The 25,052-nt window shown below is 42.4% G+C and overlaps 2 protein-coding genes across 3 annotated transcripts in view; both read right to left on the minus strand.

Annotated features, from left to right (window-relative positions):
- Nucleotides 1–4,903: 4,903 nt before the first annotated feature.
- FIGNL1 (fidgetin like 1) lies at nt 4,904–11,223 on the minus strand. 2 transcript variants are annotated; one of them, XM_074576292.1, is made up of 3 exons: nt 11,176–11,223; nt 6,350–8,419; nt 4,904–6,216 (listed from the first exon to the last, which is right to left on the minus strand). In XM_074576292.1, the coding sequence occupies exons 2-3, from the start codon at nt 8,415–8,417 to the stop codon at nt 6,167–6,169; spliced, it is 2,118 nt and encodes a 705-aa protein (XP_074432393.1). In that variant the 5' UTR covers nt 8,418–8,419; nt 11,176–11,223; the 3' UTR covers nt 4,904–6,166. The 2 variants fall into 2 exon arrangements, with proteins under 2 accessions (XP_074432393.1, XP_074432392.1); XM_074576291.1 differs by lacking the exon at nt 11,176–11,223 and having other exon boundaries at nt 6,031–6,216; nt 6,350–8,541.
- A 4,833-nt stretch (nt 11,224–16,056) lies between these two features.
- Nucleotides 16,057–25,052, minus strand: part of DDC (dopa decarboxylase) — a 55,841-nt gene continuing 46,845 nt past the window's right edge. The window contains exons 13-14 of the mRNA XM_074576293.1: nt 21,184–21,285; nt 16,057–17,229 (exon numbers count right to left, since the gene is read on the minus strand). Of these exons, the coding sequence (XP_074432394.1) occupies nt 17,005–17,229; nt 21,184–21,285 (327 nt within the window). The 3' untranslated portion in view covers nt 16,057–17,004. The remainder of the gene's footprint in view (nt 17,230–21,183; nt 21,286–25,052) is intronic.

The following is a 25,052-nucleotide window of genomic DNA, read 5'->3' on the forward strand; positions in this document are numbered from 1 at the left end:
CCGATAAATAATTGGTAGGCAAGAAATACAATATATCAAAAGCATTCAAACTCCTTATGTCAATATCTCACACCTCTTCTTATTTCTATTTCATGAAAGCTCTTACAAGAAATTACATTGGTTACATCAGATCTGCAAGGACAAGCAGTCACTAGTTGTAACTGGCACAAAATAAAATTATTTATTTGGAAAAGGAGAAAACAGAGTTGTAGGTCTTAATCACCACTGAGTAACATTTCTAACTGGTGATGCCTATTAATCAAAATGATTTTGTGTAACAGGTTTAACTGGAAGGACCATCCCAACTGACAGAGACACCCTTTTCTCGAGCTGTAGGTAAAAAGTTATCAAAAGACAGTTTTACTAACATCAGTAAATAGAGAAAAAAAATCATAGAAGCTACTCTACATTTAAAAGCAGAAACCTAGGCAATTTCATCCCTCATTACATTTTAACCCACAGTACAGAACTCCAAACCTGTAAGAACTGGGTAGGAATTTTCACAAGCCACTGCCTGGAATTTTATGATCGACTTCTAAAAAACAAGCCACTATTATAAACAAATGTCCTGACTGCAAATGCACAATAGATGGTCTTACAAAGCAATGCATTATCAGTCATTTAGTTCCATGTGCCCAGATGTTTCCACTTTACAAAGCCCAGTGAGAATTTCAGATTGCAGTATTCCACTTCCAAAAGTGGGCAAGCTAATCTGAAACTGGAATTTTCTACCGGCACAGTGTAAGAAAAGCCTCAGCTCCTGTGGAAGGCTTCCTCACGTGGCTTTGGTGAAAAGCCTCAGAAGAGCCCAGCTGTATTTCTAGCCTGGATGTTTGACCATGCTGCATACACCGGTAGCCGGAGGAAAGCGTGGTATGTTTGGAAGTACAAGAGAACACAAGATGCCACCCTGCCCATGAAGTCTACAAACTAACGCAGCTCAAGTAGAGGGACACTCTTAGGCTTAGGGTGTTGTGACCGAATCTGAGAGACCATCTAAGCCGCGCACATCCAAGTCAGGATGAACTACGTGGTTGTCATGCTACAGCCACGTCCACAGCACGAGCAGCCTTGCCCCTCCTTGAGCTTGCACAGCTGAAGGTTCCCCTTTTCTGGTCCCCTCCTCCCTCACCAGTTAATGGCTCCAGTCATGCCCGGGTGGAGAAATGGCAGTTGTTCCCCTTCTCCCCAGCCACCTACACTGAGGAAGCACTGCATCACCCCTCTGACAGCCAAAAAGCAGATTCGGTATCTTTTCAGCATCCCTGCAGCTGTCATTCACTTTCCTCAACCGTCAGCTTCTGAACGAGAGCAATATTGCCTTTTGCTTGCTGCTGCATCTTCCTCCGCCACAAGAAAACAACCTAATATTCCTCCAGAACACGTAATGTGCCTTGGAAATATGGGAATATGTACATAGCTTACCTGCTGTGAGTCTTCTACAACTCTTGCACGGTATTTTCCTAAGACAGAAATTATTAAATTATTGTAATACCAGTGCACAGTTAATTGTGAAACCATACTCAAAGTGCAGTTACAGACAAAGGGCAAGGCCATATAAAAAAAGATTTCAGATGGGTCTTTCCCACAGCAGTGATAATGTTTTCCTTGGTGACTTAAGTGATGGAAGAGGGACGCTCCACTGCACAACTTTGCTGTTGAAAGAGAGTTGGGAAAGATAGAAAAACACAGCACTCTCAGAACAGCTTTGCTCAAAATGACCTACAAACTGTCAAGAAAAAACAAGCAGAATGCCCCAATGAAAACTTCACCTATCTTCCACCCTGGTACCCATGTTCAGGCCTTCTACTCTGCTCCAGTTTCATCCCCTGTCACTGACGAGCATTATCCAGTTTGGGGGATCACAGCACAGGAGAGACGTGAACCCACAGGAGTGATCAGAAGTCTAACCAACAGGACATTATTAAAAAGAGTGGAAGAGTGACATTTATTTAGTCTAGGTAGTTTTGTAATGCTAAAGGACAACAGATCTCAATTGTTTTAATTACCTCCTACAAAGGGGACGATTAAACACTTCCCCATATCTGGGAGCAATAAGGATAGGATAAGGCACAAAATGTTTGCAATGAGGCACTGGGGAAGAATTTTGCCCGTCGTCAATCTTGCTAAAGAAGAATCCAGGCAAGAAAGCCATTTTTCTAATGGTTACCATTAAGTATTTATCCTACCAGTATCAGTGTTTGCATAGCAGCATATACCGTATACAGGAAGTCCTGAGTGTGCTCATATCATCCCTGGTATGGGTATGAATATTCAATAGTAAAAATGGTTTAAGTCCAAAAAGAGACCAAAGATTTTTAAGTACTGAATGTTTCAAAGAGCAAACTAGGCAAAACATGCACTAGGAATCACAAAAATTAATTCACCCTACACAAAGTGAGAATTTGATGGTTTCTTCGAGTCCTTTCCAGACCCATAACTTTGTGATAATGCAATTTTGGCTTCATGTGTATGAGCCAAGATTATATGAAGTTTCTGATCTAATGGGATAAAAACAAGTGCTAGAGATCTATTAGTACTGCAACTGCTTATAGCTACATGACTGCTTTTCTGCAGATAAGGTAAAGAATGGTAATAAAACATTAAAAAGTAAGGCTAAGAAATCTAGCCTTTGGGAATTTTATGTCAGTATCTCCACTAAGCACTACAGTTATGTGATTTGCTCTGCTGAAGGCATCTATGTTGAGCGTAGGAGGTAAGGTTTCGGTATGGGGGGTGCTGCAGGGGTGGCCTCTGTAGGAAGAGGCCAGGAGCTGCCCCACGCTGGACACAGCTGGTTTCAACGGACCCGCGGTGGAGCAGTTATCCAGGGTTTTTTTCCAGTGACATGTTGGCTTGGGAGTAGTTCCATAATTTCTATTAGAAAAACTGATACTGCCTTATTTCAATAGGATAATCTTACCGATGCTGTTAGAGGCTGGTCTGATTTTCATCCACTTGCCATTAGCAGATGATGACCATTGCCGCTTCATCAGCTTTTTACCTACTTGTGTTGGCAGCAGTTTTCTATAAATGAAAACGCATCTGGGGATTTCATACTGCTCGGAGACAATTTAGCTAGCTCAACTACAAGATGCACTGAGAAAATGAAAAGAGTTTGAATTGCCTTGATTATTAGTAAGATCTCACCTTTCCAGGACTGCAATTATTTACCTTTATTTAAGAGAAACTAAGAGATTGGGCACCAAATGTTACTGAACCACAAAACCAGAGAAGAGTCTTCCATTTCTTCTAACGAAGTTCAGCCAGCCGAAAAGAATAAATAATGAAGTACATAGGGTTCTGCATATACTAAACAGATCCATTAAAGTGGATTTATCTGCACCATTTCCCTTAAATTGCAATCATGCCCTACTTCTGTGCAATTTTCTACATTTTGTGGAATTATGTTACCGGCGATCTAATCTCTTGTTTGGTGGCACTGTTATAGCAGGTTATGAAATGCATATTGGGCTAATATTGGAAGTCCTGCTGACTTGTGAGTCCTGCAGCAAAGCCTGAATATTGCTAGATGGCTGAAGAGATAGTCACGTTACCTGCATCATTACTAAAAAAGAATTAACTTTACCTAATGTTCCCTTTCACTATCTCTATGTGCTTTCTAAAACAAAAGAATGCTCACGTAATTCAAGAGAGTGCTAAGTAATGAATAACCTAAGTAGGAGAAAGAATATTCCTGCCTGGTGCTGTGGTTCTACCTTTTATCTCCTTCAGAAGTTCCACTTTGCAGAAGATATAGTGGCACAGCATTTCCCTCCCAGTCCTTGTCATCTTAGGAGGCGCTTTATTCTCTATCACCATGTGCATTCTCACTGGTCCTGTCAGTAGAGCCATTTCCATTAAAATACGAATATACAGATGAGCACAGGATACTCACATAGCATACCAGAGTAACTCCCAGCATAAAAAAGGCAATTATTTAATCATACATAAGGGTTTTATTACCCTTGAGCAACCTTTAGGTTTTACTAAACAATTAACATTCTCTGGGGTTTTCATTCGCTTGCCTGAGAAAAGATTTTAAAGAACATTCATTTCCTTTGGGCTGGAGAGAACAACAAACTTACCTAGTACATGTTTATAGCTCTCCAACACTAAACTTGTCAGAGTAGATTTAATCTCATAATCTTTACCCAAGTGGCACCAAAGTCAATCAGTTTGGATCACGTCACACATTCATTCTTACAAAATAATCTAATTATTCTACTTGCACTATTTCAAAAATTAAGGTAAGTCTGCAGACCTGAATTTTTAAATCTCTGAAAAACAATTTCTAATCCATACCATACTTTACTAAAAACATAAGCTAAGAATAGAGCTGATTTTTTTTAATGTTTAAATCAGGATGAGCTCTAAGAAATGCAAAGTCTTGCAAATTATTCTGAGCTCAAGTATAGTCTCATAGCCCCTGTAGTTCCCAAATGGCTTTAAAAAAATGCTAGCTGAACAGCATTTATCCATTTTTAGAAAAATCTAAGTACGGCTAGCTTTCAAGCTCTGCATTTTCCCCAACAGGAGAAAAAGTGCTTTAGTGAAACTGAAAATAAAGCATGGACACCACTGCTGCCAGCTCTGACACACTAACAAAAGAATCCAAAAGAAAGCTTTTAATTTATTTTCCATTCAGGAGTAGCTCTGTCCAGTGAGTGGGTGAGGACAGGTTATGTGAACAAAAGGTTGTGCATTTATTTCAGACCCTAGGTAGGACTTGGGACATGGGATTTCTCCTTCCCAGTCACTAGAGCCCAATCGGGTACACTCTCACCCTGAGGCTTTGTTGTGGTTTAACCCCATCCAGCAACTAGGACCACGCAGCTGCTGGCTCACTCCCCCTGTGGGATGGGAGAGAGAACTGGAAGAGTGAACATGAGAAAAAAATCATGGGTTTAGATAAAGACAGTTTAATAGGTAAAGCAAAAACCACACATGCAGGCAAAGCAAAACAAGAAATTCATTCACTGCTTCCATTGGCAGGCAGGTGTTGAGCCATCTCCAGGAAAGCAGGACTCCATCACGTGTAATGGTTACTTGGGAAGACAAACACCATAATCTTGAACATCCCCCCTTCTTCCTTATTCCCTCAGCTTTAATTGCTGAGCATGACGTCATATGGTATAGAATATCCCTTTGGTCAGTTGGGGTCAGCTGTCCTGGCTGTGTCCCCTCCCAACTTCTTGTGCACTCCCAGTCTACTCGCTGCTGGGGTGGTGTAGGTGCCGCTGGTTTAGCTGGTTTTGCTTGTGGGTGTGAGCCCCTAACACACACACACGCACACACACACACAGAGACACAGACACACACAGACACACTCTCTCTCTCTCTCTCTCTCTCTCTCTCCAGCTTCACCACACTCACAGAGCCTTCAAACATTGCCACAGGATTTCAGTTCATCTAAAATCCACGCCCAGACCCTGAGCCCCCTTACCCTGCCACTGGCTTATATCTGGGCTCTTTCCAGGTGCTGGTTTCCTCCTGCTTGCCAGCCAGTCCAGCTTGAAGTTCGCTAGTGAGCTTTGTTAGTGCCATTTGCACTCACACCGGGATCCCTACAGCACCTGCCCCTAAACACACTGGCCCATGGCTGGCCCTCAGATCCTACAGCCCCTGTGACCCATGGCCTCTTCTACAGTTGCAGGTGCTCAGACCTCCTGTTAACACACAGACGCAGCGCAGAAAACAAGGTCAAGCAGAAAATCATCAGAAAAAGGATTTAATAAGAAGCCGGGATAAACTGCAGTGATGTGGCGCAGAGCCATCAGACAAGAGCACTGCTTACATGGGACTGTCCCTTTATCCACCCTTCTAATCTTCCCACATCCACCTTGACTCTTTCCTTCCTCCGCTCCTGCCTCCTCCCAAACAATGCTCCCCTAACTTTTCCCCATCAGTCCCGGTTTTGCTACATCCCTACCCAAAACTGTTATTTCTGATAACATTACCTGGGTCCCCTCAGCCTGGAGTCACTGATACAGCAGAGTGGGCCTTGCAAGATTCCACCCGCTACTCCCTTTAATTATATGTGAGGTTTGACCCTTAAATATCAGTGAAATTCGCCAACCTTTTGCAGCAGCCATCTGTAATTTTTGTCAGCTTCTCACTCTGCCGCTTGTGTTCAGCAATTTCTCATATTGTGACCAGCAATTTCTCATGGTCTTTTCAGTGGGCTAAACCTCAGGCCAGGGCCTAGACATCTGCCTGCATAACATAAGAAGATTTAATTAAAAGACAGAAACAAAAAGAAGTGCAGACACCCTAAATTATCATGGGTTTAATACATGACAGTGTTAAAGAAATGTTTCAGTGAAATGCTTAGGATGCAATTATCTACCGCAGCCAAATGTCTGGTTCCAGGTTTCATAGAGCTCTAGATCCTTCGAGGAGACGCTGGGCCGCACGGTTCCGAAGGCACTCTCGAAGTCCAGAAAAGCAATAGGCCGTACTTGGTCTGGCATGATGGTTGCAATGTCCATGGACTGCAGACTGCGGATAGGGCCCAGAGAAGCTTCTCGACAGAGCTGTGTCATGTCTGCCCCAGAAAATCCATCTGATTTCTTAACTATGAGTTCGATTTCCTCTTCATTTAGAGAGCAGTGCTCCTTTGACATCAGACGGGTAACAATCTGCTTCCTAGCTGAGGCTTCTGGAAGAGGAATGTACAATCTCTTCACTAGTCTCCTTCGGGCAGCTTCATCAATTTCTTGGGGTCGATTTGTTGCTCCAACCACTAGAATACGATCTTCAGAGGAAGTTGTTGCCCCATCTAACTGGACCAGAAATTCAGTTTTTATTCTTCTCGATGACTCATGCTCCCCATCTCCACGCTGAGACAACAGAGAATCAATTTCGTCGATGAAAATCACTGCTGGCTGTTGACACCGTGCCACAGCGAACAGCGCACGGACCATCTTTTCTCCCTCGCCTACCCACTTCGAAGTCAGAGAAGAGGCACTGATGCTGAAAAAAGTCGCTCCGGACTGACACGCGATGCATTTGCCTATAAGAGTCTTGCCAGTGCCAGGGGGGCCAAAGAGAAGAATTCCCTTAGGAGGACCACGTAACCCAGTGAAGATGTCTGGCCTCAGCATAGGCCAGACTACTATTTCTTTTATGGTAGCTTTAGCAAACTCAACTCCGGCAATGTCATCCCAGTTGACAGGAGGCCCATGGTCCATGATCTCGTGCATAATGAGTTCAACCATTTTTGGTTCTATGTTTTTCAGTCGTTCATCTACAGGCAGCGATGGATCTGTTGCTCCTCTTGCATGAGGTTTACACTGTGCTCCTCCATTTTCATTTCTGTCTTGTTTTGGTACTGGAGGAACAAACTTGCCAAACGGACCCCGAGATCTGCCTGCACCCAGTGATTTTTTTACACCTCCATATGACGAGACTGGTGCACGCTGGGGTAGGTTTTGAGATTTCTTTTGCTGATCCACCCACAGCTGTTCTTTTGCAGTTCTAAAACCAGGAACAGTGCTCTCTTCGTTTCTGTTTCTATTCCCTGAAAAAGTACTGGTTTCTGCGCTAACAGAAGCCTGGCATGGAGCAAAGTTAGGAATCACCATGCTGCCTTCCTCAGACAGACCATAAAACGCTTTTCTTTTTCCAGAACTTGTGGACCATGCAGGTACAGCTGACTGATTGGAAAGAGACAAATTCTGCCCATCACGACAATGTCCTGACATTTTCTGAGAACTACCACTTGTTGCTTCTGTATTTCCGAAGAGTGGAGTTGCCTGGAAACCTGTAGGAACCTGTGCGTTTAAGTAGGCTGAAGAGGCAGGAAGCATATCTGAAGTTTTGGTCACAGGAGGCACACTGCTTTGAAGAGACTTTGAAGATGAGGGATGCTCGAGGAGATCTGGTCCCCGACTTTCACATTTTGCTGAGCCAGCACAGAGCTCAGTCTCTCTGGCACTGCTGAAGATACTGAGTTTAGGAAGACCTGGAGCAGCAGAGGCACTGACCCCTTTATCAGCCAGTATGCAGGCATCTGTTGGTGCCATCTGAGAGCTTTGGAAATTTTTGCCAGCCCGCATCCTCTCTTGCACACACTTTAATTCAAATACATTATCTGTTGTCAAGGCAGATTGCCACTTGTCACTGTCATTTTGCTGACACTTTGCCAAAGTCAAAATGTTTTCAGCATAGTTATTCAAGCCAGTCTCTATGTTGTCAGAGTCAATAATTGCAGAGTATTTCTCTGCGTATTTTTTAAACAGGCTGGCAGCACAGACCTGAGAGATCTCGGAGTTTGCCCATGCATACTGAATGCGCTGGATTTTGGCACGGTATTCATCTGCCTTCTGTCCGGGTGTGCAGGTGCCAGAGGTAATAGCAAAGTAACTTTTCTGCCAGTCGCTCAGGTGCACGGTGCTGTGGGTGGGGGTCTCCATCACTGAAACACACATAAAATACCTGCTGTTATAAAATGCATTTCACAGCTATTTGCTTTGGCTGCTTTCCCCCATTCCTAAATACATATACAAGAAAACATACCTTATTTTAATTGAGAGAAACAGCACAGTAGATCTTGTAAGCTACTTAGCTAGTCTGGACACTTTACCACTTTCAAAAAGCAACCAGTTTTGTGGTGTAAAGCCATTTAGACCAAGGTTCTCTTTTCTTCCTTGTTCAAAGAAAGAAAAGAAGAAAAAAAAAAAAAAAAGAGTTTGCTTCTAACCAGAGGTCTCCTGGGGAGGTAAGTAGACTGCAAAGAATGGTAACAGATGGCCAAACAAAAATTGGCCTTGTTAAATGAAATCACCAGTGCTTTCACTCTTATTTGACAGAATACAGCACAGTGCAGAAGAGGACAGATTATACATCACTGTCAGAATGATGAAATTTATTACAGTGATGGTAATAAAAATGAAAACAATGAAGACAATAAATAAAACTATATGCAAAATCTCTGAGGGGAGGTAAAAGTGGAATGAATAAGCTTGAATGTAGTAAACTTTCAGATTAAGAAAATATTTACAGATTCATAGCAAATGTTCAAAACTATTTATTCCATTTAGAACATACTAAAATGTACCAATTTTACATTTTAGAGAAACAAAGCTCTTGTGTGTTTAAAGCAATGTGTGTTTTTCAGTTTTAGAAAACAGAATTTAAATTCCTTCATCGATTTTTTACTTAAATAGGAAAGATGACATTTGGCTACGAAGGAGCATTTTGCTAGACTTGAAAAGATATGCTCATGTTGACGATGTATTTTCAAAAAAGTCTTTCTCTGCAGTGTATCATGTACAGAGATATTTCTGGTAATGTCAAGAATTCATGATTTCAGAAGAGACATAGGCGCAAGCAAAATTACAAGAAACCTACCACTGCCTCAACAGGGTTTGCACAAAGCTCTTAATACACAGTAATTCCAATCTTTCCATCTGTCCGTAAGGGACATACGTCTAACGTACGACATGATCAAAATACCTCAATTTCTCATTTCTCTTTTTTTTAACTTCAATACATACTAGGAGCTTCCATCCAGAGAACACTTAAAACAAAAACTGTTAAAGTGGAGGTCCATATATTCTGCACCCCTTCCAATAGAGTACGAGTAAACTTGCAATATTCTTCTGAATCCGCTACAGACTATGTAAAAGTGCAGATGAAGGTACAGGTGTAAGGTACATACCATACCAGACAGAGCTGGGGGAATCTGGGGTGTGTGGGGGGGTCCACTCTATTTACTTTCAAAAAGCCTTGCATCAGCATAAGACAATAGAGAGAACAGTGATTATGGCAGAAGGGGTTACACACATAATAAACAATAAGGAGATAAACTATTTTGGTTTGGATTTTTTTTTGGACTTCAGCCCAACTTTGCAGAATTGTTTAGAAAAGTCAAAACATCTTTTAACTGCAAATTCAGTGCCTTTACAAGGGAAGCCAATTAAAAAACAAAACAAAAAAAACCCAAAACAACACAAAAATAAGGCTTCCTCTGAAAAATTTCTGTCAACTTTTGCACTGTGAGAAGTGTAACTTGTGCCTACTCAATGAGGTGCGAAATCCCACCACAATCCAGCTGCAGCTGAGCGACAGGTGAACAGGAGATGGAAGGCCATAGCCATTTATTTCTCTTCTCTAAACCACTACTAAACAACATACTGTCACTGTGCACATGACTTTTGTAACTGTTGAATGAAAAACTTCTTATGGAACATAAGAGCTAAATTCAGAAAAAGTTTAGCAGCAGGCATTAGCACCCATGACATATTTCCATATATCTGTAAAATTCAGAATATAAGATCGGAAGTTCGTTACCACTTCCTAAAGATTTAGTAATCATCCTAACAGCTCTGAGGGGTCATAATAAGTGAATAGCAGTAGCTAGTTTAAAAATTCAGTTTGATTTTTCTTAAGTATCTTCTAATATCACATTTTCTACCGATTCTAATTCTTATTAGTTGTCTTCATAGTCTTACTATCAGTTTCCCCAAGAGACAGCCAAATGCGTATGCGGACAGCCAGTCATTCTTCAACAGCCCAAACTGTTCGCAGATGTTGTGGGCATCACACTTTCATGCAAATGTCTGAAGTCGGAGGTTTATCAGAGCATTGCCAACAACGAATTTCTGGCATGCAAGTGTCCAGCCTCAGCAAACAGAAGGGTAAGTAACTGCTTGGCAAGCCACGTGCTGGACGTCACCGTATTCATACATGAACGTATATACCCATTTAAAACAGGGGGAAAGCCTGCTTGCCCGGAGGCAGGAAAACCAGAAGGGTAGCAGGCCAGCTGCCCCGGCAAGGCTTCATCCTCTCCGCGGCTGCAGGGCGCGCTCAGGCCGATGCCACCCAGCCGGCCAGAAGGCAGGGCCGGAGCCCTCCCCTCAGGAGCCCTCGCTGGCACAGCCTCACGCAGCTCAACCCCCTCCACCCCCTCACCACACCGGGGGCGGGGAAGCCGAGACTGGAGCCCCGAGGGCATCTCAGAGGCCTTCGACCCTCCGCACCAGGGCGAAGGGACCCTCCTCCCCACCCCCCGGGGAGCGCAGAGAGGGCCCTCGCGTCTGAAAGGAGGGGGCGCAACGGTGGCCAACAGCCTCCAACGGCCGGGGCCCAGCGTCCGCCCCCCGCCACGCGAGCGAGCCCGCGAGCGAGCCCGCGCGCGCGCGCGCGCGCACGCACACACACACCCACCAGCCGCCGCCGCCGCCGCCGCCGCCTCTGCGGATCCCGCGCCCGCTCTGCCCCAGGCTCCGCCTCTCTCCCTCCCAACCAATCGGATAAGAGGACTCTGGGAGGCTCAGCCAATCAGAGAGCGAAAGGGAGGGCCGAGCGGAAGGTTCGCTGCCCTGACGTCATCGGGCTCGGGGCTCTGGGAGGGAGGGAGAGCCGGCACGCGGGCCTTCCTCCTCCCTATTGGCTGCCCCTGAGGCGCGCGCCCTCCAATAGACGCGGGATCCGTGCCTCGGGAGGCGGGACGGGCCTGCCCTCTCCCGCCGGCCGCGCGCGCGGTTGGCGCTGCCTCCCCAAGGCCCCGGCCCCGGCCCCGGCCCCGGCCCCGGCCCCGGCCCCGGCCCCGGCCCCGCTCCGCCGGTTGTTCTGTTGCCGTTCTCCCATCCGGGCGGGCCTGCGCACGCTCCGGAAGAACCGCTGTGATGAAGGCTGGGTTGCCCGCCGTTCCTTCCTCCCCGCTCTCTCCGAAGGCTCTCCTGGGCGGTCTCCCGTCAGCTCGGGCGAGGCCCGGCCGCCGGAGCCCGACTCTCTCCTCAGCGACAGCCCTCCGTGCTGGGCCAGCTCCGCGGGACACAGTCATAGAATGGTTCGCGTTGGAATGCACCTTAAAGATCACCTAGTTCCAACCCCCCTGCCATGGGCAGGGACACCTCCCACTAGACCAGGCTGCTCAAAGCCCCATCCAGCCTGGCCTTGAACACTTCCAGGGATGGGGCATCCACAGCTTCCCTGGGCAACCTGTTCCAGTGCCTCACTGCCCTCACAGTAAAGAATTTCTTCCTAATACCTAGTCTAAATCTACCTTCTTTTCAGTTTAAAACCATTAGCCCTCATCCTATCACTGCGCTCCCCGATAAGGAGTCCCTCCCAGCTTTCCTGCAGGCCCCCTACAAGTTCCACAAGAACCTGGTGCTTCAGCTGTAGTGATGGGCGCCCACACCTTGTGCCCACCCAACACCCGACCTCCACAGCCACTGACTTCATCCCTGCCACTGTGGCACCGGCAGCAAGGGCTAGCACAGCCTCCACGGCAGCGTCAGAAACTGGTGCTGTTCATCGTCCTCAGAAACCACAGCTGCTGAGCAGGCCTTTTTGGGAGAACGGCTCTGCTAAAGGTCTTGGTGGCAGCAGCTGGACTCTCCGGCAGAGGCACGTGGTGGATAACATGGTACCTTACAGGGCAAAAGGTGGTGGCCCAGGTGGATGTACCCTATGAACTGAAGCTGGTGGTGGAGTCCCTGGCTGGATCACACTAGGCTGGATCACACCAACCCACGTTCAAATTAGCACACCAGCCTAGATGCAAATTAGCACACTGCGCTGCAGTTACACCTCTGGTATTAACATAGTCACTTCTGTGTGGGTGAACATTTAATTTCCCGTGAGAAACATTTCTTACAGTTACTGTCAGGTTTTTGTTATACGTCAAACTTGTTATACCATTAGTGCAGACAGCATATTAAACTGTCTGCGCTGCTGTGCAAGCTATCATCTAAGACCAAATTGGGCTAATGTTTCCAGTTTGTAACGCTGCTGCCATCAAATTTCCCCCAAGGCGTACTCACCTGGTTTCCCTTGGGTTGCGCCGGGGCAGGGAGTGGAGGAGCCTGCAGCCGCAAGCTCCCCTCAGGAACACCGGCCACAGCCAGGCTGGGCTAGTGAAACGGGCCACTGCCTGGTCCTGCCTGATGGCGCCGGAGCTGCAAACCAAAGCCGAGGCTGGGCAGCTGGCTCCAGTAGCAGATCCAGCTGCAGGACCCTGCAGAACTTTATGGAAGGGTTGGCATCGCCCCTGGTTATGGCCAGGCCTTTTTCAGACTCGTGTTGCTGAGGAGGAAACTTCCCGCAACAGCTCTCATTTGTGAAGTAGTTTGTTTGAAGAACACATTGAGAAAAAATCATGGACGGTGAAAATCAGGGCACTGACACGACCTGAGTGGGGAAACTGGACCCCTGAGAGCGCATCTGGCATGAATAGAGTGAGAAAAGCTTGGTTACAAGCAGAGACAGACAACAGTCATAGTTTTGTTTCCGTTTATTAATGCTGCCAATTAAAACCTACATGTCTGCTTGCTAGGCTTTGGGTATAGATTTCAAAGGAACTCAACAGCTCACAAATTACAAGAAAAAAGCACTAAACATCTAATTATATTTCCATTTAGGTCATACAGACTCCATATATGCTATGTAGATATTATCCACCGATGGATATTTAATCTGCCCTCCAGTCTTCAGGGTTCTCAGTTTTGTTTCTCATTTGCTCCATCTTTGAGCAATTCAAGTTTATGCATGTCTCAAGGTTTAGACTGCCGTTGTAAGGCAACGGCAATGTGAGTACTACTCATCAAATATGGTATCCTTACAGGAGATGACAACAACAAAACAACAACTGTGAGCAGAATCTTATAAATCAAGGCAAGAGAAAATCAGAAATTTAATAATTATAATGCAGTTCAGAGTATAATATATTAGCAATACTTTCATAAATACATCTCTTTTCAATATTTCACCATGAGTAATAAAATATATTTATAATCTGGCATTATTATTAAGAATGTAAGCATTGTACTAGCACTCTGCTAGTTTTTAAAAAGAAACATGTATGGTTACTGAGAAGTTACTTTTTTCCCTCCTCTAGTAGCTGCACTGTCTCCCACGAGATGTAGCTATTCTACTCAAGTACAGTTCTGAGATTTTGTAATTATTTTTAACATCAAACAGTATTAATAGGCACAGACTGTATTAGCTTTTGCACACAAGGCACAATAAATCCAGGTTCACATATTAACTATTCATAAATACAGTATTTCTCACTTAGAGATAGGTTGCAAAGCTACAGAACAGAAACAGCAGTTATGTTCTTCTTTCAAAATGTTCTTTTCAACACTTTTGTTCTTGAGTTGATTACATAGTCCAGCTTTCATTTTCAGATGACCTAACATTAATAGTCTACAAAGGAATTATCACATGAGGAAAAGAGGGTACGAGAGACTGAATCTAAGAAGGCCTTCATATCATCCCAGAATTGGGATGATATGTGAACTTCAGATTTCTTTACATTTACTGCTTTTATAATTTTTAATATTAATCTTTATTCTAAATTAGTTGCCAAAAGGAGTTTTGGTATGTGGACAGCAGCCGCTTCTAAAACTGACAGCCACATGCTGAAAAATGTTTAATTGAATGTCAGTTTCGGCAGCATTTTCCCACAAATGTCTAGAGGGACCTATGTCTGATTCTGGGCTGCTGGGAACATTTCACCTCTCCTGGGCTTGGATGTGCATCCTGCCCGCGTCCCCGTTCTACAGCAGTTCGAGGCTCACACAGGCATGCATCATCCACCTCTGCTCTGGTTTCCATGGAGAGGATTTCCACCAAAATCCTCTTATGTTCAGCCTAGTGCTGCCTTACCTTATGTATTTCTTTTCCAAAATTTATTATTTAGATTTTAATTTCAATTATAATCACATAACCCCAAAGTAAGTCCATCTCATTTCAGTGGAATTATCCTGGATTTACTCTATGATAGCTTTGATCAGAATCTGATCTCTTTCTTTTTTCCTGGGCAGACCCAGTTATATATTTCACATACAAAATACGGGTCTGTCTCATAGAGAAGGTGTAATTCTTCTCTGGCTCCTAGATTCTAGTGTTTTCATAATGTAAAAGCTGTAAAATTGTGTCAGTGTGGTGCATATGTGCTACGGACGAACACTGTTTCCCAAGCCATGAAACATGAATAATGTTGGTTGGAAAAAAACTAATAACAGAGAAAGGCAAAAACTGCCAGCATTTTCTGCTCTCTTCAGTCTACCAATCTATTGCATTGGGCTACTGCAGCAAAGCTTAATTTCGTAGTGGTTCTGCTAAAGAGAATGATGCTATCAAAGTTTCTGATACTGTAGCTGAGAGTAGTGTTTTGTGGAATGGCTCAGTCACCTGCTCAAATATCACTTGGTTTTGCCAGATGAATTTGTCATCCCTTGCTTCATCTGTTACCTGTGAAATCAATTCCTTAAAGAAACAGTAACCCGCTTTTCCGTCTGGGTGGACAGCATAGCCTCTGGCTAGCCTTACAGAAGGGCGGTTTGCCATCCCTCCTCTTGTCGCCTAGCTTGACCTGCTGGAAAGGCAGAGCTTGGTCAGCTTTTCCTAAGTGTCAGGATTCATGTACGTCTCTTATGTACCACTTGCACCACACATTAATGCTAATCCTTCCCGAGTTTGCACTGCAGAAGTGAGGTGATTAGGAATCACCAGCAAAATCCACCTGCTCCATAGTCAGCTTCTTTAATCCCTTCTGGAAAGACAGTGGGTAGGAGCAGACTGTGTGCCAAATTAACTGTCCCGGTGCATGTTTCGTGGCCTCCTTGCAACTTCCCAAATGTAGGAACTACACTTGCAAGGGACAGAGCAAGAAAGCTGAATAACTGTGCGAGTTGTTCCAGGTGCTTTAGAAGTTGATATGAGCAGTAAAAGGAAAAGATTAAAACAAATGTGAACATAGAAATGAATCCTATAGATTATTTGTCTTGGAGTAGCTATTTTGTTCTTATTTAAATATAAATAACTGTCTGGAATATGTTTTCAGAATGGCAGAAGTACTTATTAAAAGTCAGAGATTGTTTCTGATTTTTGTTTCACCTCTTTACTGCACCTGCCTCCAACAGGAAGACATATCAATGGTTTGACTTTCTCTGGAGGTTAGTTTTTTCCCCAATATTTTCATATTTCATGCATCACTGTTAATGGAAGAAAACCACTGATGGGGGCACCATGGCATATTTTGTGGGTTAGTTCTCTTAATTTCTATTTTTATTGTAATTTGTTAATTTGTTTGTTAGCTAAATTGAGAAGCGAAGAGTAATGTTTTTGCTATCACAGTTCTTAGCAGATTTTGTCAAAGATTTATCACACAATGAAGTAAGCAGAATGGTAGCCATAAAAAGAAATCACAACTCTATATCACAGAGCAGAGTTTACAGATTATTTTCAAGTAATCACTGCTTATAATAACTTGCTTAAAAATATAGAATACCAGGTAGCACCTCATTGTGAATGATCAAAGTGAAAATCAACAGACAGCATAAACTATTTGCTGAGATTTGTCAAAATGGCTGTTTCAAAAGCAAACCCTTTAGGAGAAAGTAGAAAACCTGCCATAAGGAAAGTTAGGGTTCATTTAGGGCTCCCTCCCTCCCTGATATGGCTATGTTATGAAGGAAGTCTGGAAGTCCTAACTTCATTTACAAAATTACTGCAGCAAGCGTGTCATGACATGACAATGCCCCACATCACAACATTTGTGTGTGCATGTTGAGATAGGGCCTGAGCAGTGTTGTAACCAGGTTACTGAACTTCCCCCAACATGGATTCTTTCTGAAGTCATAGTAAGGTTAAATTAATTGTTTGTAACACCTCGCAGTTTCACCTGTGAAGAAAGGAGTGGGTGTGCTAGAGGTTAATGGGGACAATGGAGGGAGCACAAACCCTCCCATTTCCATTGCCTGGTTCAATAAATGCTCTTGATTACAAACTGGTAAGAAATGGCAGCTTGAGCCCCCATGGCAATGAGCAGCCTGGAAACAGGCAAGATGAAACTACAGTACAGATAAGGAATGACTAAGGCTACAACACAACTTACTGGCAAGGATTTTGCTACTACAGCTGGGCTATATAACAACAGGGTTTGTATTTTTTTCCTTCATAATTTGACTTTCCCACCTGCCCCTAAAATAAAACTTGGCAATGCAGAGAAAGCCAGTTGATTACCTCCTCCCCACTGCTACTTCACTGCTGTTGCTGCTGGTGGTGATCTTGCTCCCATGTTTTCAGCAGATCAGTTGCCAGCTGTGAGATGTGCTGCCAGGCAAACTTGACGTGGGTGGATTCCACTGTGCGGGAACAAATAGCAAAACGTAGCACAAACTTCTCTCGCAGGTGGCATGGGACCAGATGAATCTTCTTGGCCTCCTCTATGCTCTTAAGAAGCGCCTTATTTAGTTCATTTGAGCCCTGAAATAATTGCAATTCAACGGATATGATGATGAATTTCAGAAGTAAGTTTGGGATATGCGAATCCCACCAAGCAGCCAAGCCCAAGCATCACCAGTAACGCACAGCCACTCTCTCATCTCTCAGTGCTTTGCCATCGAAGGATTACAAAAAGATGATGGCGCAAGAGATAATTTTTCAGCCACAAAGAGATTTATGGATTAACTGGGGTTTAGGAGCAGTGTTTACAGTGGGGCATTTGTGATAGCTGACTGTTTTTTTGTGACCTCGGGACGTGAGCTATGTAGCTTCATGTAAAGCATTCATTATTGCATCCATTTCATTGAACTTTTCTTAGATCTAATCAAACGAACGTGGGAGGAAGGTTTGCAATGACCCGTACTGACATTTGTAAAACGAACCTTCCAGTCTTCACTTAAGCATGTCTGCTGTGAGAGAGTCTTTCGAATATGAAGGTGGTAATTTTACCATTAATTAAGAAATAGTTAAAGTAATGTATCCCTGCCATAAGTAAGTTTCATACTATCAGGAGAAACCCTAAAAAAGTATTTGCCTCAAGTTTTATAGGAAGTGTCCACCACAGAATCCTTGAGAGTGGGGAGTTTTGGGGGGATTTTAGAAATGTGGTAAACTGACCCTCCCACTGGAAGTAAACAGTCTTCTGCATTCCAGAAAACAAAGATATAAACGTTAAATGTCTTGCAGAAGGTCACAGGGACTCTACATGCATGCAGTACTGAATTCTATCTCCTTCTAGTGTACTTCGTTCTCCTTGTGCTCAAATAGTGAATGTGAGGATTTCCCGTTGAGCAGCTGTATGCTCTTAATATCAAATCTCAAAATAGGACTGCACGGAGGAGTACGGGTTCTTTTGCAGGTTCAGCTAATGTTGAATCAATAGTTTTCCTAGTTAATCTCCGTCAGCACTTGAGAATAAAACAAAAGATTTCATCAGATTTTCAAAACCAGTAGTAAATCGCTTCAAATGAAAACAATGAAAGAAGGGATCCAAAAAATCTTGGGATTTTTGTCCGATTTAGCAACACAGGATGAAGTGCCAGCTGCACATCTTTGACAGTCTTTATTACCCAAATTAAAGGAACCCATCTAACTTTTGTATCAGCAGACCAAGAGATGGCTTCAGCTTTGCTGGGCAATTAGCTGTAATAGCTTAGGATATACCTTGTTGATCTTGAGTGCTATAATTTTATTCTTTGGGGAAGTATCTTAGCTATTGTACCGCCTTTACTCTTTCTATTACACTGCTGGTAACACATAATTGCAAGAGCTGGTAGGAGCAGCTACGCTTTTACTGTAATGTTCCCTTACTGAGGACTGACTGCGGTGAAAGAGTCACAAACGGACCAATCCATCTGCTCAGTTAGCAGTTTTCTAACTGTAGCGGCATAAGTCTTCTTAAAAATATCCATATCAGAAAACATGTTCTCTCAAATCTGTGCACTTGTGACTTGCTTGCTTAGCCTTTTCCGTATAAAAACAAAGCGTGAGAGACACAGTTTCCCATTGGCATGGAGGATAAATGTATTATTCTCATGTTTTTGGATCATATTAGACTTAGAACTGAACCCAAGTCAAAACCTTGTTCTGACTTAGCACAAGTTGTTAGGGAATTTGGATGAGAGTCTGAAATTCATGGCTTAGCCTTAATCTTCTAGAATCTATTTATGCAACTTGAATGCTCCTAACTAAGAGAAGGACCAACTTTGGTGTTTTGCAAGTCCCCACCCATTACAGGTCAGTCACTGGTGGCAATGATATACTGCTTTCTTATCAAAGGTAATCCATCATTAAAATTATGATCCTTGCCTTTAATATGAAGTGCACAGCACGAGCTTTTAAGCAGTACAAGCAGTTATACGATGTTACATTAATACCCTTGTCAGGGGTGACGCGAGGCAGGAGACAGATTTATATATCTTTCTTCTGTTCTACTCCCATGGCTGCACCTAGGGGCTGCTGTCACAGTCGGGTGTCACGTCAAATTGAAGTTAGTAGTGACTAATTCTCTCCCAGAGCTTTGAGAAGCCAGTAGCCAGCTCTGATTGAGCCTGTCAGCTTCAATAAGACAGTATTCTCACCCCCCTGGAGAAATTACTAGCTTGACTTGTGTTCATCTGCAGACATGACAAGGAGGCCAAAAGTTAACCCTTTGGCATGATACATTTGATGAAATATTTATAATATGAAAGTCATAGATTATTAGTCTGTCTGCTCAACAGTGTGAAAGGCAAAAAATTAAAAGTTACAGCTAAGCAATAAAATAAAAAAGGATTTCTCAAGAACAAAGGAAGGAAAAATATTTCATATGTTTACAGCTGTGCAGCATTACAGTTCAAATCTCCCGTCCCTCAGTCCTACTGTAACTACATAAAGTTACAAGTATTCTATGATGCATTTTAATACGAATTAGAAGAATCACAGGAAGATTTTTGAAAGAGTGATTTAAAAAGCAAATAAAGCTGCAAAAAAAAAAGTATAGAGCGCTCTTCATCTAACAGTGTGTTAAGCTTTGTTTTCTTTTTTGGACATGGAAGGCAAGCGATGAAAACACTGCTGTTTCAACATTGGTTTTCACCAGAATCACGCCTTTATTCTACAACTTGTCTAAAAGTTTCTTAGCTAGGTGTCCAATATTTACGTCCTATTGTAAAATTGTCTTTCCATGTAGATCTGATTTCTTCCTCTGGAGCATTGGTCTGATCAGAAGTGACAATTCCTGTGTTGCTATGCTCTATTTCACCAAGACTTTAAAGTAAATGTAGAGCACTGACAAACAGCCGTCTCTGGATCTGCAAAACTAGTGTTTGCTTGTTCCATGTGAGAGAGCAGACTACAACCAACATTGTGTTATTGAGCACTAAAAGCCACAGTACCTATTCCTCAAATTCTTTAAAAAGTTCTTGTGAGGAAAGAAATTACATTCGTGTTTCTACTTACTGGAAAAACTCCACATTCCGTAATCTATCTGATCCCCTAGAAACAGACCATTTTTTTCTTTTATTTTAAACAACATGTGAACTAGAAAACACCAGTGCTGTTATTACTGTTGCTTGGTGCTCAGATTCAGTGCCACAACCCAGTGCTTTACAGAGGCTTTAGTTGCAAACTCCTCTATTAAATGAGTTCTTTACCTAAAACAAGAGATTGATCCCCTTGCAATGTCTGGTGAGGTGAGTGAACCCCCCCAACTACTGCAGCTCTTACGCCCCGAGTGCAGAGTGAGTTTTCCAGTTACTGGCAGGCAAGGTCTCTACATCAGTGTACCTGGCGCTTATAAAGATTTTGGGGAATGAAAGGCCAAGAGGGGCAAAAGGGTCATGTGCAGCAAAAGGAGACGGGGGCCAAGGGCAGTTGGGAAGCTGGCCTCCTATGCAAGCTCTTCTTACTCATATCTTCCTCCAGTTTTCCCAGTCTGACTGTAGGATTTTAAAAATGAAAATGTATTCTTTAAAGAAAACAACAAAAAAAAGTTTACTATTCTAATCTTCATCCATGATAGTCATTATATATATAAGTATATATCTAATTGTATATTAAATATATGCACATATAAAATTAAGTTGACAAGAAACATCTAATACACACACACGTGCATCATATACAAATGTATATGAAAATCTATTAAAACAATCATCTTCATCAAAGCCCATCAAACTTAGAATATAACAGTAATTGTGGATGACCAGGTAGACTAAGGCCATTTGTTTGTCCTGACTATATATTTCCATACCCTAATATGCTGGAACTTCTCTTAGGCATTTGATTAAGTTTTAACGAAATTGTCTTAAGCTTCTTTCTTTAATCTGCTTTATTCTACGCAAACTCCCACTACTTTCCTTAAAAAATAATTAAGTATATTAACTACAAAGACTATATTCTGTTGCAGGTTTTTATACTGCTATAAAACATGACAGAGGGTCTTAGCTGCCTTACCTTCAGCCGAAAACAGACTAGTCCCAAGACAACCTCAGCACAGATCTCAAATCTTTCATCCTGAAGGACGAAATGTTCAAACTGATGCGACAGCCTGATGTGCTGGGAAGAGAAAGATCTACGTTGTATAAATTTGATTCGTCAAGAGAAAGGATGTGCTAAATTGTTTCCATCCCTAATCTTTTTTCTCAGTTCCCTTTTCTGATATGTGATACTATTCACATATCACCATCTGTTTATGTTAACTTAAATCCCATTTATGACTTTCAGAGACCATATTGAGCTGTTACTATATTAGTAGCTCAGTCTATCTTAGGCAGTACTAGCCTGTTTCTTAATGAAAAGTTTCAGCACAGTTTTATAACTGTCATGATACCAGATTAATAGTAAATAATTGCAATAACTCTTCTTTAGGTTTTCTGCCACTCTCAGTTTTGGTTGAGAATGGCTAAAGAGTCCCAAACTTATTGTGGGGAGAGGGAGATGCACAGATATATATAGAGAAAATGATCACAATTCCCAGGCAGAATAAGCTGGAAAGATACACTTTTTAGAAAAGTTCACTTAATAGGAAAATAACTGTGAAGAAGGGCAGAACTTGCTCACTCTTCTGACCTGGGTGCTCAGGTTCAGCTGAAAAGAAAGTATGATGGCAGTATAATCAAGAAAATGGATAGCAAACCTCAGCCAACCTGTTTAAAAGTTATTGGGGGGGGGGGGGGGGAGATAAGTGACATTGGACACCAAACCAGAGCAATTATTTTAAGCATAGGAAACCATTGCTCTTCCAAAATCAATCAGGAAAAATACCAACAACAGGCATACTAACAATCAGCTGGGAAATCTTAACATCAGTCAGTGATGCTTGTGTACTCATATCACGTTTTGCTTTCCCCCAGACAGAAAATGAATTCAAAAACACTTGGAAAAAAAGAACCCATATCCTCATCAGGTACCTTATCCATTGCCCCCTCTCCCTGGCTATCGCCAGTTTAGAGCTCACTACCCTAAAAGCAAAAAAGAGACAGCAGCAACCAGCTATTAGAATTACAGTTTTCCCTCACGCAATAGCCAGTCTGCACCAAAAATTATCATCGACATCTAAAATGATGTTTAGAAGTTCCTTAACTTTTATGTATTTATGATTGCAAATAATTTTATAAAAATAAACAACTAAGCCCTTGTCTTTTCCTGCTTTTGCACTTTGCCTTTTTGCAAGTTCACGGACAGACATCAAACAAAAATGAAACATTGCACTTTGGGCCAGGGTTAGATGTGGAATGTTTCATCTCACAGGAACTGCTTCCAAAAGGGCAAGAAGAAGGCAAAACAGAAACTACAGAAAAAAAAGGAAAAAAAAAGAAAGAAAGAAAGAAAGAAAACACATTTTGCAATCTTAATCATAGCTTTCTGATGTTTGTTTATTTCTTAAAATAGAAAAAAACATTGTTTATATTGAAGCAAAACACTGATTCAAAACCTTCATATTGGGCATACTGGTACCCTACGCAACCGGCCAATTTTACTGTTGTTACCACTTCCCCTCTGCTGTTTGTTACATCCATTTATCATCTCCCTCTAAAATTAGATCGAAAGCCCTTTGAGTCAGGAATGAGACCAATAAAATGCCCAGTCCTTTCCAAGGCATTTGAATGGTCCGCTAATATAAACAGCACGTGTTTACATCTATGAAAACTGACCAGACGTATGTGTATACATACAGATACTTGTATGCATAAGTGCATGGAAAACATACGTGAAATACGCACACGTGTTGTAATCATCTTTTACTGCCTCCTCCTATCCTCCTGTTCTGTAGCCTTAACCAAACTGATGTCTTTTACACAACTCTGCAAAATTTCACACTGCATATACTAGATCTTGGAAATCAAAGCTGTAAAAAAATCATGTTCAATGAGATGAGAATTTCACAACTGTTCCGCTGAATGTAATCACCCGCTGAATTTAATCAAAATTTACCTGGGTAAGAACTGAATAAAACAAAAATTTAAGATTTGGCTTACTGCAGGGAGTTTGTACAAGAAAATTCTGGACCCATGCTGTACAGGGTATTTACGTCTCTTTATGTCTCTTTCTTTATGTCTCTTTATTTATTTATGTCTCACTCTTGGCGCTAGAGGGGTTTTCAGGAATTTGAAAGAAGAAAAATCGAGGAAAGATAGATTATATTCAGTAAAAGACAAATCAAAGTTCTGGAAGTATTTTGTATTCATGTCTGGATGCACGTACTTTTTATGCACAGCGTCGCAGCAAGTAGCAATTATTTGTAAAGCCACTGGGGGGCACCGAGCGCTTTAGCTTTTACAGCACGGGAAGGCGAGAAAGCGGAGGTTTCACTGAAGTTTCACCTGTAGAGCTTTGCTTAGCACAATTACCCCAGGCCCTGCACCTTTGAACCATAAGCTATTATCCTGAATTGCTTTTACAAAGATTGTTGCAACCAAACATCATTAAACGCAATAAAGTTAAACATTATGAAGTCTGGAAGTTCGAACTCTGGAAAACCAAAGGGCTTTTAGGTATCGCACTGCCTCTGGGAGTCCGAGAGCTGTACCCACACTCCGGACGTGAGCACGGCAATAACTCACAGGGGGACGCGTGTGGCTTTAGTGCTTCAACTTTTCAAGACAGGCAGGTAAACTGTGAAAATAAAGTCCTGTTTGGAGAACCACAAGCACTGAAACTAAGGATAAGAAAGAAGGAGAGGTAAAAACTGACAGGCCGTTCCCAGTTTTCTGCTGGATGTGTACGTACCAAGCAGGACCTATGGATATTTTAACCCTCCAAATGCTTTTGATTTTGACATTTGTCTCATGCTGTGTCCCTAGCACCATTATCTTAAAGTTCACGTTCAAATCTTATTTAGCCTTTAAAAACTACTTAACGCTGTTACATAATTTAACAAAAACGTGGATGCACACAAACCAACTCACACAGTGTTTCTAGCAATATCATTTGGACAATCCCTTTATCACGCGGGTTCCCAAAGTGAAATCAGATGGACTGTGTTCGTGGCCTGAAAAGTCTTGGTGTGTAGGGACAGAATTAATACCAGTTCTTCTCTTCACAGTGAAATTTAGCAGATTGAAAAAAAGAAGCTTGTAAGGAATTTTTCTATATCACTATCTCAGGTAAATAACCATTGCTCTTCTGCAGTGAGAAGGGAAAAAGCGGAAGGGATCTAATTCATTTGGTTATTCAGGATTAAGGGAAATGTCTTACATAATCACTAATGGGAGCAGTAAACTTGTGAGGCATTAAGATGTGGTACCTATTTAAAAAAAAATGTGTATGTGTGTATGTGAATATAACTAAGTATAAATATAAGTATAAAGGCTCCTGCATTGAGGTCTTTAAATTGAGTTTTGATTTTTGGGCAAAGCCTTCAAGAACTAAAATAGGTTTTGACTGAAGGGAGCTTCTGTGAAGCATCAGAGTACATTAATGTGTATATACAAATAAGCATACCTGCCTAGCCTTGATCACTTCATACTTTCCCTCCTATAGATTTCACCTCTCTGCCTGCCTTAGCTCTCATCCCACTACACTCTGAAGGAAAATGCTGTCAAAAGAGTCTTCTCAACAGCCCCTGCCCAGCTGAAATGCTACCTCTGGCATTGCTGTTCTGTACAGTTACAGTTTCTTTGTCTCTGCTGTTAATGTTTAATGGAATTCATTATCCTTGGTGAAGAAAGAAGGATGCAGTGCACTGATTTCTTCTGGTCCTACGAAGGATTCATCTGAGTCTGAATATTTGTGGGCATAACATACAAAACCATTAACTGCTAAATTTCTCAAATTACTTCTGAGCTCTTTGAGAGGATTTAAACCGACAAAGGAGTAATATA

Source organism: Larus michahellis, chromosome 2, assembly GCF_964199755.1.
Source record: "Larus michahellis chromosome 2, bLarMic1.1, whole genome shotgun sequence".
Classification (NCBI taxonomy): domain Eukaryota; kingdom Metazoa; phylum Chordata; class Aves; order Charadriiformes; family Laridae; genus Larus; species Larus michahellis.